We start from the raw sequence: 18333 nt of genomic DNA on the forward strand, positions 1-18333 counted from the left end.
ATTATTATTTTCTTATACAGGCATTGGCTCTGGTGTAACATTTCAACTAAATAACCAACATAAATTTAACATCTTAACCCTCTATTCTACTACACGGTAAGTGCCTACAGTAAAGCTATAATTCTTGTCATAGGATTAACATTTTTTTTCTTCATATTAGTTTTTTTAAACATTACAAAGGATTTCCAGAGTACCATGGGTTAGCTAAATAGACTGCAGAACATCTGGCTTTGAGGTTCCCTTTGTCTAGTTGAAACCTCAGATTGAGCTGTTTAGTAAGGGACGAGTTAACGCTCGAATCAATCTGATATGCTTCATCAGGGCTTGGGAGACTTTGATTCAGTGCCTTCACACAGCATCACTCTGATTTAGTCCTGGAAGCCCTACAGAAAGAAGAGGGAGAAGGAGTGGCGATTTCAGATCCCTGGACCACTATAACCGGCTGTGTGGGCACTGACAGCTCATCCCCCACAGAGGTAAGTACATAGAAGAACTTTCCTCTATGCAAAAGGTGTTAATGAATTGGAGGAATTGGTGCCAGCCACCTTTGCTATCATTGTTTATAATGCTGACACCATTCATTATTAATTCCCCCTGATTCATTCATACCTTTCACATATAGATTAAAATACAAGAGCTTTTTCTTGAGTCCATATCTCAAGCGTTTTTGACCCTGAAATGAAGTGGATGTTTTTTTATCTGTGAGCCATTCAAGTGATTTTGATTCCGTTACCAATTGGTCTGGCACTTCTTTGATTGTTTGCTTTGTATGGCTTTCTGGGTACCCACTGGAGGGTAGCCCCACTATATTGTGAGCTGCCCAACCAGAACCAGTGGGCTCTTTCAATGATTACTGGGTTTTCTTTGCCTTGTATGGATAAGGATTCAAATCCCAGCACCTCCTTAAAGGTGTATTAGGGTAATGTTTGTCAACTCCAAGTACCCCCAACATGTCATGTTCCCTCAGATGAAACGGCTGTGAAACTGATCAAATCACTGGTGCAAAATAACGGAAAGCCTGAAAACATGACCTCTTGGGGGTACTTGAGGACTGGAGTTGAGAAACATTGTATTGGGGCACTACCCTTATGCCTAGATAAAAATGTAAGCCCTGGAAAGGTAGGTTGTGCCCTCGCATGCCTCTCACTTTCTTTTGGTGGTATTTGATCACCTCCCTTTTTTTTTTTTTTTTACTTTCTGCTATAAAACACATCTAATAAGTAAATTCTATTTTTTTTTCTATTTTTTTTTCATCAATTTAGGCCAATATGTATTCTACTACATATTTTTTTTTTTTTAAATCCCAATAAGTGAATATCGATTGGTTTGTGGAAAAGTTATAGCATCTACAAACAATGGGATTTATTTATTTATTTTACTAGTAATAGCAGCGATCAGAGACTTATAGCGGGACTGAGAAATCGGACACTAACTGACACTTTTGATACTTTTTGGGGACTAGTGACACTGATACAGTGATCAGTGCTAGAAATACTGTATGCACTGTCACTGTACTAATTACAATAGCAGGGAAGGGGCAATCAAAGTGTTAAATGTGTTCCTAGCCAGTGTGGGAGGTGCTTCTACTTGGCAGGAACACAGGATCAATGTCTTCCCTACTAAAAGAACAGCAATCTGCCTTGTTTACATAAGCAGATTGCCATTTTGCCTGTACAGTATACTAAACAATCGATGGGAGCGCGTCATTTACGTGGGGTCACAATTTATTTACATCACGCCCACTGCTTCCACATTTGAATTAGGCGGGCTTACGCCGGCCAATTTACGCTACGCCGCCGCAACTTACGGAGCAAGTGCTTTGTGAATACTGCACTTGCCCGTCTAAGTTGCGGAGGCGTAGCGTAAATAGGATACGCTACGCCGAAAGAAAGATATGCGCTCCTACGTGAATCTAGCCCATAGTTTCTGCTAGTCTGCCATGGTCTTAGTATAGGATAATTCCGCATCACCATTGGGATACTGAATGTATTCATTTTGCACATCTAAGGTGATAAAGAAGGAAAGGGCATACATGTGGAAGTATGAAATTCGTTATTAATGTTTTATTTTAGGTAGACTTAAAAGGTAAGTATGGAAGTTATAACACTTAATGGGGGGGGGGAAATAAATCACCAGTACTGTTATGACAGGTCATAAAAAGCATTGTAGTGACATATCACTATTTAACCCCTTAGGGGCCATCGAATACAATAAAAAAATCCTTTTAGGTTCCTTCTGTAATAGGATTTTATGCCAGTCTCCTCTCCTGTTAGTTAATTCAAGTTTGTAAATTATCATACATTGCAGTCCAGTGGTTCGTGCTTCATGGTTGTCTCTAAAATGATTTGCCACTGGCGATGTATCATCTTTTTTTAACTATGCTGGAAATATGTTCCCCTATTATTTTGCAAAATTCTCTAATGGTTTTTTCTACGTGTTCCTGGAAGGCTGGATGATTATACACCTCTCTTTCCCACCACCCCAAATGCAGACAGGCGTAGGATGGGGCACATGAGGCCCCCCATAGCTACTCCCTGTTTTTGACGATATTTACTGTCAGTGGTTGGATATCAGACATCCTCTAGCAGGCCCTTAAAATGAATTATTGATTGAGTTACTTGTATTAGTTCTCAACAACAACTACTTTATTTTTGACAGTTAATATTATCGTCAAAAACGGGGAGTAGCTATGGGGGCCTCATGTGCCCCACTCTACACCTGTCTGCATTTTCGGGTGGTGGGAAAGAGAGGAGGTGTATAAATCATCCATCCTTCCAGGAACACATAGCCCTCTGGGCACGCTTTATTGATAACGTCCTGGTGGTGTGGAGGGGTACTATGTCACAATTTGAGCAGCTTATAGGAGAACTTAACAATTGTTGTGCTTTTTTTAAGGTCATATTTACCCGCACAGTAATTTACTTTGAATTCTTTTATAACGAAGATGTTTTTAAAATACAAGAAAATCTATATGATATCAGTCTATAATATGAAACTTATTCACGGAGATGTATGATCATACAAAATAGCTAATTTATTGGTAGACAAAATATGAATATTTACATGAGATTAAAATACCAGTTGCGTCACATTAATGACTTGAAAATCAATAAAATACCCCCAAAATGGGCATGCAATACCTTTGATCTGAGTCATGGTAGGTTCTCAAGATAACTTTTATGTAAATGACAATGAAACAAAAACGTCTATTTCACACGTCTAATCGTTACTTTACTGCAGGTAAGTAAAAGATCAAATAATGTGAAATATATTGGACGTTAGTTTTGTCAATAAAATTGAAACTATGTAAAAATAAAAATATAATAAAAATTGTACTCTTAAGGAAAAGTGACAAGTTATTGATATGAGAACAAACCAGAACTACAGGATATTCAATACTTCAATATTTCAACATTTCTAGGGAACAACAATATATTTGAGATAAAATAAAAATGACATAGTTACCAATTTCCAAGGTGGCTATCTCCTATTGGCAAGTGACCAGAGCTAAAATCGTTGCAGTCTTCATGCATAGTGCAAGCGTGCTCTCATGGGGCGCTCCTATTGATGGGGTCCTCTCCTCATCCTCCCATTGAGCTCAAGATTAAGATTTTTAGATCTCCTATTTCATGGGTTTCCCTTTTTATTTTGATTAAAACAATAGGACTATAAAGATTATACTCAGTTCTGCCCATCTGACAGCTGTCTTTAACTCATAGGCCTGTGGCACATATGGGCGTTCCTGTCAAGATGTGTTTGGTTTCTATTGGCTGACCGCTTAATAATTTACTTGTTCTCTGGGCTTGGAGAACCTCAAGTAATATTACTTCCAGCCACTAGTTGTCTCACCTTTATTGTGAGATAATCTATACGTTGGATATCTATATTTTAGGTCTAGACTATCGACATATATATAATCTACATACATCCATGGATGGCTCTGGTATCTTTATATTATATAAAATACAATTAGTATACTGTTGATTTCGATACAATATGTTCCCATATTCCATTATAAATGTTTTTCCCCAAAACAGTCTTTGCAATCAATGCATAGGTTACATCTCTCAATCAAATGCAAAATAATTATTAATGTGGATACATGAATTATTTTGATGTGTTTGATGGATATGTGTTACATTTCATATTTTTATAATCACAATGTGATATCTTCCATAATGTTGGTTACGGTAGCTTATTTAAAACACTTCTATTTATAAAACAAATTTCTCATATAATTCTTTCTTCTAACAAAGTTCTAAATTAACGGAATATGTCCCTTGGTCTGAAGACGTCATTGATCATCTAAACATTACTTATTTATTTCATATCAACATATCTTCTTCGACTACCCTGTGTATTATAAAATATCTCTGACTTGTATCATATATGTTGGTGGAGCTTGGACTTTAATGAAGATAGCTTAGTAGCTCAGTTGTGTAAATATCCTCTCCTTGGACTTTTCGCTGGTCAACATGGTTCATTGTGTTAGGATGGCTAAAGTCAACGTTCTTGTTTGGTAAGAAACTACTCCACAATGGCCATACCTAGTCACTTGAAGCCAGTTTAAACATTTTGTTTGGTGAGAAAACCATTTCATTGTTCTGTGAGAAGAGCTTCATTGTTCAGACCCTCATCCAAGTTTGTAAAAGTTAGAGATCGCTAACGTATTGTTAACTGGGCAAATATGGCTTGGTTCCTGAAGAGTTTTCATTTCAGTGATTCATCTCCAATTTTAGACTTAATGGATCTTTCATATTTTTGTCGGAACAATATTGAAATATCTTATTATTATCTTCGTTAAAAACTTACAACACAATAATACAAGAAATATCTTTGTTACCTATAAGGTGGACAAAGATCAAATTGAGTTCTTGGCTCTACTGATCCGTAAAGGAGAAACCAGAATTGTGACTAAAACGTTCAGAAAACCTACAGCGGGCAATACCCTTCTCCACACCACCATCCATGGGCATTAATTAGACGAATCCCTACTGGACAGTTCCTAAGAATTCGTAGGAACTGTTCACATACTAAATATTTTTACAAAGAAAGTAGAGAATTAGTTCAGAGATTTAGGAAATGGGGATACCCCAATTCTACATTAAGACAGGCAAAGGTGAAAGCATGGAAGAAACGGTGGGAAAAGATTCTAGGCCTTAAACAGGATGATGAAAAACGGGATAAAATGAACACAGATAGGATAGGATTGGTGACCACCTATGGTTCCCATTGGGATTTTTTAAAACAAGCATTGGGTAAGCACTAGACATGTGCAAACTAAAATATTTTGTTTCGGGCAATATGTTTTAGCAAATATATATATCCCACCGCCATTTAAACTGGAAGTTATGTATAAACGAATGAATTTTATGATGGATAAGCCGGGTATCCCAGTTATAGCAGTGGGGGATTTTAATGAGGTTATAAATAAAGATAGGGACAGATTTCCAAAGGGAAATTAACCAAATATTTCTGAGAGTCGGTTGTCTCAGATTCTACAGGAAGCAGGATTGTTTGATGTATGGACAGAGAGAAATCCAGAGGTGTTACAATTATCTTGTTGTTCTAGCTCCTATAATACACTTTCAAGGATAGATTTGGTATTTGGTAATGCTAAAGCATCTCAAACCATAACTGAATTGAATACCAGCCCAGAGGGGTATCGGACCATTCTTTGGTAACAATAACGGTGAGCTTAGAGACGAAGAGGTCTAATAGGATATGGAAAATCAGTCCGCTGTGGTTTTAATTAATAGGGAAACCAGAGGAGACATTAGGTAAACTAAAAGAGTTTATAGAGTTCAATGATGGAACTGCGACACAGGATGTGATGTGGGATGCATTGAACGCATTCCTCAGGGGTTTATGCATTCAGCAAGTGGCAAAAACTAAAAAAGCATCAAGAGAATGGGAAAATAGGATAAGAGAGGAATTAGCTAACGCCGAAAGGGAATATATTGAAGACCCAACATTAGATAAGCAAAGAATATGGTTGAATAAGCAACAAGATTATAAAACTGTAATGATAAGAAAATCAGAGAATAAGAAATTATTCCAGAAGCAAGTTGCATTTGGGGAAGGGGAAAATGTTGGGAGAATGCTGGCACACTTAGTGAGAACCAACTCCTCCCCATCCACAATAACTGCGATTAAAATATCTACCCGAGTATCAGAAATTACAGACCCATTTAGAAAATATTATGACAAGCTATATAAATCGCAGGGTGTGGTGGGAGCGGAGGAGTTGGACCTCTTTTTCAAGAACTTAGAGATACCAACCCTTACCGAGATAGAAAAAGAGCAAATGGAGGCCCCAATAACCCTTGAAGAGATACAAACAGCAGTGTCAGAAATGGCAAATCAGAAATCACCCGGACCAGATGGGCTCCCTGTGGAAACCTATAAATATTATGGGAAAATACTGCTCCCAGAACTCCTTAAAGTGTTAATTTGGGCATTGAAGGAGGGGAAATTGCCTACATCGATGACTGAAGCAACAATAATAGTATTGCATAAGGAGGGGGAAGGACCCATTAGAGACTACATCATATAGACCCATTTCCCTTTTATACGCAGATGCCAAAATATTGGCTAAAGTAATGGCGACCAGGTTAAATAAAATTATTGTAAGACTAGTACATCGAGACCAAACTGGGTTTATCCCGAGCAGATCGACTAGTATGAACATTAGGAGGGTATTTCTTAATATACAAACACCAACAGAGAACAAGGGTACAAGAGCAGTAATGTCCTTAGATGTAGCCAAAACTTTTGATAGTGTGGAATGGGAGTACATGTGGCATGCTTTAGAAGTTTTTGGGTTCGGCCCAGTGTTTATTAGGTGGATTAAAACACTTTATAATGGTCCCAGTGCAAGAATCAGAGTCAATAATGACTATTCAGGTAAGATTCAGTTACAGAGAGGCACGAGGCAGGGGTGCCCATTGTCACCCCTATTATTTGCTCTGGCAATGGAACCATTGGCGATTGCAATAAGAGCAGATACAAAAATGGAGGGATTTGTGAGACCGACGGGAGGAGAGAATCGCACTCTATGCGGACGATGTTCTCCTCTTCCTCTGGGACACAAATCACTCCATTAAACAGGCAATGACTATATTTAAAGATTTTGGGAAATTATCAGGATTGGTAATAAACTGGGAGAAATCGGCATTAATGCCGATAGATCCAATAGAGAGCCAAACCCTAGCAGAAATCCCTCAGATAGAGATAGTCGAGACAATGAAATACTAATATTGATAACAAGCGATATCAATAAATATATAAAGAATAACTTCGTTCCTCTCCTGTCTAAATTCAAAAAGAAAATCCAAATCTGGTGGTACCTGCCCTTGTCAGTGGCGGGGAGATGCAACTTGATTAAAATGCTGTGGATGCCCCAATTATTATATATATTGCATAATGCACCAATATTGATACACAAGAAATGGTTCAGGAAAATAGATACTTTCAAAACCTGCAATTACCTACACGAGAGGGAGGAATGGCAGTACCACACCCACAATGCAATTTTCTGGCAGCACAGCTGCAGCATATAGGGGTGAGAACTAAATCAGGAGGGGATATAATCGGGGGATTGATGTTTCTAGGGGCACCCCATAAGACAGCGGTGGAGGTACTGGAGGCTAATTCTTTTATTAATAGAACTCCTACGGTCAAGATGGCCCTTAAAGTGTGGAAAGCAGTAAAGATACTAGGAGGGCAGGGAGGAATGACAGAATACGCACCACTTTGGGATAATAGGAACATGCAGGAACTGGAGTCAGTTGGGAAATTAATGAATGGGCAGCCAAGCTAATTTGCTGCAATTAGAAAGGAATACGATATACCCAAGCATACATTCTATAGATACCTTCAAATTAGACATGCTCTAGACGTTCAGTTTAATAGAGTAAGACTCTTATCCTTCAGAAACTGGGTAACTGGAGTAAGACGAAGGGATTTATTTCCGAGGTCTACTCATACATACGGTATGTAAGGAGAGTATTGAAGGCCCAGAAAAACTTAAAAGTAGAGTAAAATGGGAGGAAGACCAACGGATTATAACAGAAGATCAATGAAGGTATTTGAAAGAGGATATTTGGTTACAGTTTCGCCAGCACAGAGATTTTCCTTCCTGATGCTGATACATAGGACATATTATACACCTAAGAGATTATTTTACTTTGGATGGAGAGTGGATGCAGGATGCCCCAGATGCCACGATACAGGAGATTTAATACATATGATATGGAGGTGCCCGACACTGTTCAGGTATTGGAGGGGGATATTGGACACTATTAACAAGATATATAAAACAAAGTTGGAGATGAACCCTAGATTATGTATCCTGGGCCTAGGGGAAGAAATAAGTAGAATGACCAATACATCAAAAGCAGTGTTGAGATGCCTTTTTCAGGCAAGAAAATTAATAGCGCAGAGATGGCAAGCAGTGAACCCCCCCATCAGTAAAGGAATGGATTAATGTAGTTACAGAGACAATATGGAAGGAGGAGGTGGTTTATACCAAGAGAGGGAACATCAGGGAGTTTGGTAAAATGTGGAACCCTTGGTTGGAAGAAATTAGATACCCCGTGTGAAAGAAAACCCAATAAAGCAGATAGTTAGTGCAGGGAGGGGGAGGGGAGGGAGGGAAAAGGGTAAAACAAAAGGTGAAATATTGAAGATGGGTACGAAATATGTGTAACAGAAATGGTAAAAAGAACATACAAAAATATGATTGTAACCATCTGCTGTTTTTAAATGTTGAAGAAAATCAATAAAGAATATGAAATAAAAAAAAAAATATATATATATATATATTATATTATATTATATTATATTATATTATATTTATTTTTTTTGTTTCGGAATTTCATTTTCGTCCAAAAAATAAATTTATTTAGTTTACTCCCGAAATTAGTTTTTTATTTATTTAGTTTTTCATTAAAAACATGCATTTGCCCCGAAAATCCAAATTAATTAAGGTTGAATCTGTCATTGGAGGCTTATGGTGTCTGTCAAATGTTCTAAGAAGATTCGACAGAATCTAAAAAAAAAAAAAACGGACCAACGAAACTGTACGATGCTGCAATTGTACATTTCCCGTCTAATGTTCCGCGTACAAGCTATAGAAGAATTCTAATGTTGTATGACTAATTATATTAATTATTATTACTAGTCAACCAACATTAGAATTCTTCTATAGCCTATGGGCAGAGCATTTTACCATAAATGTCCGCTTGCTGCGATCGTATGTTTTTAGCTACTTCGTCGAATCTTCATGTCTCTTTATGTCCAATCTTCATGTCTCTCTATGTCGAATCTTTTCTCTCTCTCTCTGTTGCATCTTTTCTCTCTCTCTGTCGAATCTTTTTTCTCTCTCTCTCTCTGTCGAATCTTTTTTCTCTCTCTCTGTCGAATCTTTTTTCTCTCTCTCTGTCGAATCTTTTTTCTCTCTCTCTCTGTCGAATCTTTTTTCTCTCTCTGTCAAATCTTTTCTCTCTGTCGACTCTTCTTCATGTCTCTATAATGTCGAATCTTTTCTCTTTATGTAGAATAATATTGGACTAATAGTTAAGCTTAAGCACATTCTACCGCAACGAAAACGAAAATAAAGCATTTGTTTATGTCGGACCTTTCGGTTTTCATTTTCTGTGCTTTCGTTATCGTTTGAAAATACCTGAAATTCAGACAAATGCATTCGGACGAAAACGAATGCACATGTCTATTAAGCACTGGCACTTATGCTGGACAACAGACTAAAACAGATTCTGGGTTTTCATCCTAACTTAATAGCTAAACATGCACCCACAATTGGAGACAGTGAATATACTCGTGGAGTGATGAAAAGCCACTCTACTTTATCCTTTGCTGCACACACAGAGGGTATGTATGCGGACATTGTGCTGTGTGCAAACTTTTCATGAAAACGAATACATTTAAAGCTGTAGTTAACCTGCAGATTTTGTTTTTTTTTAAACCTGTTAGGCAAAAGGCATAATGAGCTAGTATGCACTGCATACTAGCTCAATATGAAATACTTACCTTAGAACGAGGCGTCGCAGGTGATCTCGGTCCACACCGAGGGAGCGGACATTTTCCCTCGGCGTGTTTTCTGGGTATCGCGGCTCCATCGCTGTGAGTGGCCGGAGCCACAATGTAGTCATGCGCGCGGGAGACTTCTTTCCGGCAAGCTCCCGCGTCTGCCAGACTTTCATCTGAGAAACTCGGAGCGCATGCGCCACTGAAGTCAACAAGTTTAGGAGATATTCTTTTTAGGTAGGTAAAAGTAAAAAAAAAAAAAGGGGTATACAACCGCTTTAAGGACTCTGCTGGCAAACAAATATAAAGGATCGCGTATCGGCCAAAACCGAGGAAAAAATATTTTTTATATATTTTTGGGGGATATTCATTATGGCAAGTTAAAAATATTGCTTTTTTTTTTCTAAATTGTCGCTCTTCTTTTGTTTTATAGCGCAAAAAATAAAAACCGCAGAGGTGATCAAATATCACCAAAAGATTCATTTTGGGCACAGTGTTACATTACCGCGCAATTGTCATTCAAAGTGTGACAGCACTGAAAGCTGAAAAATGGCTTGGGCAGGAAGGGGGTGAAAGTGCCCGGTATTGAGGTGGTTAAACAAGTGACAGCTGATTATCCCTCAGTTCTGACGAAGTTCCGGGTTTACAGGAACAAAACATGTAAACATCCAACGCTGGGACAAGCATCCCTATCGCCTACCTACCTCAGCCACCCGCTTATTGGCTCAGGACATTCAACCAGAGCATATGATGCATTACTAGGAGAAATCCACTTGATTCCATCTTAAACTCCCAAAATATCCTGGAGAATTGCCATCTTCAAACAGACACCTTGAAATTTGATTGGAGAACTTTATCTCCCTTGTTGAACTGCCAGCTCTTACAGACAAACTGAAACATTGCACTAACTTATACAACCTGAATATCGCAGACTTATGCTTTGTACACATGACCAGTTTTCCCGTGGGGAAAACTGCCATGACAGCTTTTGGCCCGGAAAACTGCCCGTGTGTATGCTCCATGGCAGTTTTCCCGACAGAAAAAAAACGCTGGGAATCGCGGCAGAAAAAAAATGAGAACATGTTCTCTTTTTTTTCCTGCTGCGATTCCCGGCCGTCTTTTTCCCAGCAGTTTCCCTATGGGAAACACTGCCGTGGAGCATACACGCGGCCGGGATTCCCGGCCAAAGCTTTCACCGCAGTTTTCCCCGACAGATTGTGATGGAGTGAAATAAAATGTCTGTTGGCTTTCTCTTTTAACTACTCAAATATTGCTTTCCTTTCTTTAATTTTTTTATTTATTTTCTTTATTTTTGCGATGTTTATGTGTGTCTGCTCGTAATCAGAGGTTCCATTGTATATAGATTAGGCAGGATTCACATTTTTCTCCCATTTTTGTATATTGCTGGGAGATGGCCTGTGGCCCAGCAGGACCTAAAGGTCAGCAGCCAGCAGGAACCACAGGTCCACGGCCAGCTCCCAGCAGGACCCACAGCCATTTGGTTCAGAATATTAAATATTTTTTCTTGTTTTCCTCCTTTTTATAGAGCGAAAAATACAGTATTTATTGCACCAACAGGTGCATTTGCTTTGTGTTGTATTAAGTGTAAGTAGCCTCAGCTTCGTATAGTACACAGCACAGTATTCCAGCAGTGGGATGGGGACTTTCCATCTCACTCCCAGAACAAAACAGTCAGAAAGCATGAATACAAAGTGGGTATACATTGGTGTAAACCTGTGCATACAGCGTGCGCAGCCATTGATTCTGTGGTTGGCAGTACACAGCCCATGGGTCTCCCGGTCATGGAAATAATCCCAGGTTTTACATTGTGCAGCCATGTGTACAAGACCTTAAAGTGATTGTAAACCCTTAATTTTTTTTTTCTTCAAATAAGAAACATGCTATGCTTACATGTGCATGTGCAATGGTGCACGTGCAGCTCTAATCCTCCTCTTTTTCAGGTGCCCAGCTGGACCTCCTGGCTTAGGCCCCTTTAACACTGAGGAGTTTTCCAGGCGGTTTAGCGCTAAAAATAGCGCCTAAATATTGCCTGAAAAACTCCTGCCCTGCAGTCTCATTTTGAAAGCCTGAGGGCTTTCACACTGAGGTGATGCGCTGGCGGGACCGCTCCAAAAGTCCTGCCAGCAGCATCTTTGGAGCGGTGAGAGGAGCCGTGTGTTTACCACTCCTTCCCATTGAAAGTAATGGGAAACCGCGGTAATACCGCCGGCAATGCGCCTCTGCAGAGGCACATTGCCTACGGTATTAACCCTTTTTCGGCCGTTAACGGGGGTTAATACCGCACTGCTAGCGGCCGAATACCGGCGCAATTCAGACCGCTAAAAATTTCAGCGCTGTTCCACTACCGCACATCCCGCCCCAGTGTGAAAGGGGCCTTAGGGTATATATAGAAAATTGAATGTGAATTTTATGTTGGCGTTAGAAGGTTTGGAAGTAATATTTGTGATCTGTCTAAATCATTTTATGCTCCTCTTTTAGCACAGAGCGTGACAGGGCGCGAGCAGAGCAAAGTGCAGCAGCCAATAAGATGTTCCAGGCAGACGGCCCGCAGGATAGAAATCAGAAAACTCTCTACACGCTCATTCCACAAGTGCAGGAAGTGTGCCGAGTGGTGGAAGGCTTCATCTATGTGGCCAATGCTGAAGCACATACAAGTAAGACATCTGGTTGGGGGCTGCCAGCTATTACATATTATTTTGATTGAACTGGTGAGACCAGATTGCAGTGATTTGTTGGTTCCTCAATTTTAATCTAGAAATGACATATTGAATTATTGTGTGTTTCCTGTGTTCAGATTAATTAAGAGAACTATGTTCTCTTAATCTGAACTCTGGATATCTATAAAACGTAATCTTGCAGTGCCCTCCTTCCCTAGCGCTGCAAGGGTTAATAACCATTTTGCGGCCAGAGCCGGTTTTGCGTTTTTTTGCACTCATGTTTAAAGAAATCATTTGCACAAAACCCCAAACATTATATATTTTCTGAAAGCAGACACCCTAGAGCAGGGATATGCAATTAGCGGACCTCCGGCTGTTGCAGAACTACAAGTCCCATGAGGCATAGAAAGATTTTGACAGCCACAAGCATGACACCCAGAGGCAGAGGCATGATGGGTAGTTTTGCAACAGCTGGAGGTCCGCTAATTGCATATCCCTACCCTAGAGAATAAAATAGCGGTAGTTCCAATTTTTTATGTCACACGATATTACCACAAAGGTGTAGGAAATGCAATATTTCATGTTGGTGTGTTTTTTACAGAATTTTAGGGCAAACAAACGCAAAAACATTACCCACATTTTTGGTAAAATATAAAAGACGAGGTTACGCCGAGTAGATAGATACCCAACATGCCAAACCTTAATTTAATTTTTGCACCCGTAAAATGGTGTCAAACTTCAGTGCCCTATATTTTCTATAGGCAATGTCTCAAAGGCCCCCTATAGTTATCAGTTTAGTGTTTACGAAGGAGGTCTTGTTAGTGGGAATGCTTTAATAAGCATTCCCAGTATTGATATTCGTTTTTTATTATTCTTAATTTTAATTTTAATTTTATTCCGTACGTTTTTTGGCTCTGCGTAACTTCTGCATACTTTCAGCTATTGAGACCATTTAACTTTTAAAATGTTCGTCTCATTCAGCTAACGATGGGACTTCTTCAAGTTTTTTTGTACTATTTATACTTTTTAAAATATTAAGCTTTTAGACACTTTTTTTTAACATTGAAGTCAATGAGAACATCCTTTTTCCTGCTTCAAAACACACGTTCTGCCAAAAGTTTCAGCTCCTTCATACTTTCACTTACAGACACCAAACAAACTTTAAAGCGGTCACAAAATATTCAGCTATCCAAACATGACTTTTCAGATTGATATCTTTTACGGTTTTTGTGAAAACGCAATTTACGTTTAGCGATTTTTTCAGAAAATGGAATCGGTTATAATGTAACCCTATGGAAGGGATTTAGAGTGTGTCATGTGACCTTTACAGTGGAGATCTTTGAAAACAAAAATTATCTTTAAAAAAAGGGCGAACAAATTGCTCTCACGCCCACAAGATCTACTTGTCATACACAATTTATATATCAAAACGTAGGTATGCTTGTCTGGTTTCAGGCAATGTGATCAGTTTTGTGATACGTATTTTAGTTTTAGTTCCAGGAGCTTCTAAAGGACAAGAGCGACAAAACCACTCTCATTGACCGTCCATGTTAAAAATTTTAAAAATTTTCCTGCAAAACACACAAAGACGCTCTATTCTAAATCGCTGGCATGGCCACAATTTTAAGTTTATCAACATAAATTTCATATCGATGCGTTCACAAGGGCCGTGTCTTTCAAACGGTGAAGTCGCTGTATCGATCGCATGTACGGTTGTGGATTTATTACGTTTTGTTTGGAGGCGTAATTAATGTATTGGTCTGTGAATTAAAAGGCGTTTGTAATGGAATTTCTTTCCATAAATAGCTTTCCTTACCTCAGTGCAATATTCCTCCTCACTGACCTGGGGGGAGGGGAAACCTCTTGAGGGGGGAGGGGCGACCAGGAAGTCAGGATACTCTCTACTTTGCAGATAGAGAAAGGAGCTGTGTGTCCTAAAGATAGTGTAGTGGTTATGGTGAATGGCTTTGGTGCGGGCTCAGCTATTCAGCATTCCCACTCGCATTTTCCTCAGGGAATGCATTTTCTAGTGTTAGAATTATTGCCTTTACTCTGGCGTACGCGGCTATATGTAACGTGTAGGCACCCCCGACGCATGCGTTTATGTTCGTGTATGTGTGGGGGTGGGAAGGCCTCAAATTTTGGGGGGGGGGGGGGGGGGGGATTTTCTGTGCTTGGGTGCAACTTTATTTATTTTGCAAAAAAACATTATTTTTTCATTACATAAGGGACAAACAGTCCCCTATGTGATGATTTATTGGTGACAGGTTCTCTTTATTGAGATATGCAGGGTCTGAAAGACCCTGCATATCTCCCCTGCGTTCCACTGAATGTTTTGCAAAACATCCTACACCGGTAAAGAGAGCCGGGGACGCAGAGAACGTGACCCGGAAGTGACGTCAGAGGTGTCGCTTTCTGGGTTACTGCAAGAAGGGGAGGAGAGTCTATCCGCTCTTCTCCTTTCCCTCTACCAGCCGGTGACTTGTCGTTAAGGTTCCCCTAACAAGATGGTTCCTGTAAGGACTGCGCAGGCGCAATCCTTGCCGACGGAAGTCTCCGAGCCTCGGCCGGCATCCAGACTCATTCTTTAACGTCCCTGTGGATTGGAGGATGTTAAAAAAAAGAGCCAGGAGGCCGAGCTGGCCACTTTCCTCAAATTCCACGTCGCCCTGGATGCCGGCCGAGGTTCGGAGACTTCCGTCGGCAAGGATTGCGCCTGCGCAGTCCTTACAGGAACCATCTTGTTAGCCAGAACCATATCGGCAGATCACCGGCACCCGCCATGACTGACCGGGGCTCGCTGATGGGTAAGCAAAGCCCGGTAAGCATGGTGTGAGGGGGGCATTACTGGGGGGTATGAGAGCAATTGGGCGGCAGCGGCGCCGCTCGAATGCTCTCATCTTAAAGGCAGGAGTCTGCCTGTCAGATTCACAAACACATTCCCGGTGGCTGAAGCCACCGGATTGTGTGCAATATCCCCCGCCGTTAGGTCCGTACGAACCTGGCGGCGAAAGGGGTTATGTTTTTATTTAGTCTTCCACCCACCGTTACAACTGGTTCCCGATGCTTCTTTTTGCTGGTTCTCTGGTTGCAGCCTACCCAATGCTATTGCATAGAGTACAGTATTATGCTTATTCCTATATGCAAAACTCGCTGCAATGTGAAACTGTACAGATACTCAGAGTTCAGCTTTAAAAATAATGCTTTATGAGTTTGTACATTTCGTATGGTCATGGAAAAAAAAAATTAAAACAGTTTCCCCTTTTTTGGCCTGGTTCACACCTATGCGATTTCAGAGAAATCTGTGCGGGTTCCTGCACAGATGTCTATACAAATCTCGCCCCGAAATCACCAAAGGTAGTACAAAAACTACTTTGGGAATTGGTGTGGGGCCGCAATGTGACATGTCTAATTGCATGCCAAATCGCATCAATGTGAACCTAGGCTCTATTTACTAATTAAGTGACTTCTGAATGCAATTGGTTCCACTAGATTTTAGTTAAGGGTCTCAGAATAAAGGGGGCTGAATACAAATATTTATTTGAGAAAAAAAATGGAAAAGCATTTATCATTTTCTTTCCACTTCACAATGATGTGCCGCTTTGTGTTGGTCTATCACAAAAAAAAACAATCAAATACATTTACGTTTTTGGTTGTAACGTGACAAAATGTGGAAAATTCCAAGGGGTATGAATACTTTTTCAAGGCACTGTACGTTTGAAAATGTGTCCAAGCATGGCGCATGCTTGTATACAGCTATAACCCCAATTCCAAAAAAGTTGGGACGCTGTGTAAAATCTACATAAAAGCGGAACGCAATGATTTGCAAATCTCATAACCCATATTTTTCAGAATAGAAAACTGATAAAATGCACTATATATATAAAAAAATAAGGTCATTTAGAAATTGATGGCAACATGTTTCAAATTTTTTGGAACAAGGCAACAAAAAGCTGGCTAAGTAAGTGGAATTATCAAGGAAAAGCTGTAAGAATATTTTGCAACTAATTAGGTTAATTTGGCTACAAGTCAGTAACATGATTGGGTATAAAAAGAGCATCTTAGAGAGTCAGTGGCCCAGATTCAGGTACATTTGCGCGATATTTGCGGGGGAGCAGGGCAACGATTTTGCCCTGCGCCCCCGCAAATATTTTGCTCTGCCCTCGATTTACGGAGCAGTACCTCCGTAAATTGCGAGGGCGCGCCGGCAAAATTGCCCGGCGTAAGCGCGCGCAATGTAAATGATCCCGCCGGGGTGGGAATCATTTAAATTAGGCGCGCTCCCGCGCCGACCATACAGCGCATGCTCCGTCGGGAAACTTTCCCGGCGTGTATTGCGGCAAATGACGTCGCAAGAACGTCATTTGCTTCAAAGTGAACTTGAATGGCGTCCAGCTCAATTCACGAATCACTTACGCAAACGACGTGAAATTCAAATTTCACGTCGCGGGAGCGGCGGCTATACTTTAGCATTGGCTGCCCCTACTATTAGAAGGGGCAGCCTTGCGCTAAAGTTGCCGTACGGAAACTCCGTACCTGGCTTGCGCAGGGCCCGCGCAAGTTTGTGAATCAGTGGTAGTATGCAATTTGCATACTACACGCTGATCACAATGGGAGCCTTATGCCGCGCAGATTTTAGGCTGCAGTCGGTGTAACGAGGTTCCTGAATCAGGAGCACTCGTTACACCGGAGCAAGTAAGCAATTGCGCCGTGTAACCTATGGTTACACGGGCGCAATTGCTTCTTGAATCTGGACCAGTGTCTCAGAAGTAAAGATGGGCAGAGGTTCACCAATCTGTGAAAAGCTGTGTCTACAAATTATTGAACAATTTCAGAATAATGTTCTTCAACATAAAATTGCAGCGGCTGGTGTGAATAGACTCCAAGTAATTTTTTTAATAGTCTACATAAAGTCCTTGATTTACAAAAAGACAATTATTACAGGGTGCATCCATAATCTATTTTAAAAAAACATGGCATGTTTCCTAATAAGAAAGCCTAAGCCTGTCTGTGTTTTTGTTCTGGGTGGGGCAGAAATCCAGGGAGAGCTGCATGACTCACAGGCAGCATCACTGAGACCTCCCCCCTACTTCTCGAATGTTCGGTAACATTCTAGAAGAATGGAAAGGGAGGTAAGGTGGAGTTGCCTGGAGTATTCTGAGGGCCCTGACCAATCCCCAACTTGGATTGGCAGGGGGGCAGGCATTCGGGTGGAAACTGGAGATGGATTATTAGGCTGTTGTGGCCTTTGAGGGAGCTCCCCAGTCTGGGGGGGGGGGGAACCTTGGGCCAGGGCTCATGTGCAAAAAGGACCCTCTCAAGACACATGGTGGTTTCTTGGCCATGAGGCACTGGGAGCAAGTGGGAGAACAGAACACTGCCTTGAAAGTCTCCAAGAGCAACAGGAATAGCCAATGAGTGACACACAGTCAGGAGGACTGGAAGGCATGCCTGAGAGGACTGGGATGGGTGCAGAGCCAGTCAGGAGGGTTGTGGTGGCATGGGAAGTGGAAAGAATTGGCTGCAGCCAGGGGGGCTGGCAGGGCCTGAATAGGTGGTACTGGGAGCAGTAGCCACATGTGGGACAGCTAGCACTAAGAACTGCCAC

The 18333-nt window shown here is 40.7% G+C and overlaps 1 protein-coding gene across 1 annotated transcript in view; it reads left to right on the plus strand.

Moving 5' to 3' along the window:
• FBXO4 (F-box protein 4) overlaps positions 1–18333 on the plus strand; it is a 57514-nt gene that overhangs the window by 27533 nt on the left and 11648 nt on the right. Inside the window, exons 4-5 of the mRNA XM_040338880.1 lie at positions 21–96; positions 12547–12722. Coding sequence (XP_040194814.1) covers positions 21–96; positions 12547–12722 — 252 coding nt within the window. The remainder of the gene's footprint in view (positions 1–20; positions 97–12546; positions 12723–18333) is intronic.

This window comes from Rana temporaria, chromosome 1 (genome assembly GCF_905171775.1).
Source record: "Rana temporaria chromosome 1, aRanTem1.1, whole genome shotgun sequence".
Taxonomy (NCBI): Eukaryota; Metazoa; Chordata; class Amphibia; order Anura; family Ranidae; genus Rana; species Rana temporaria.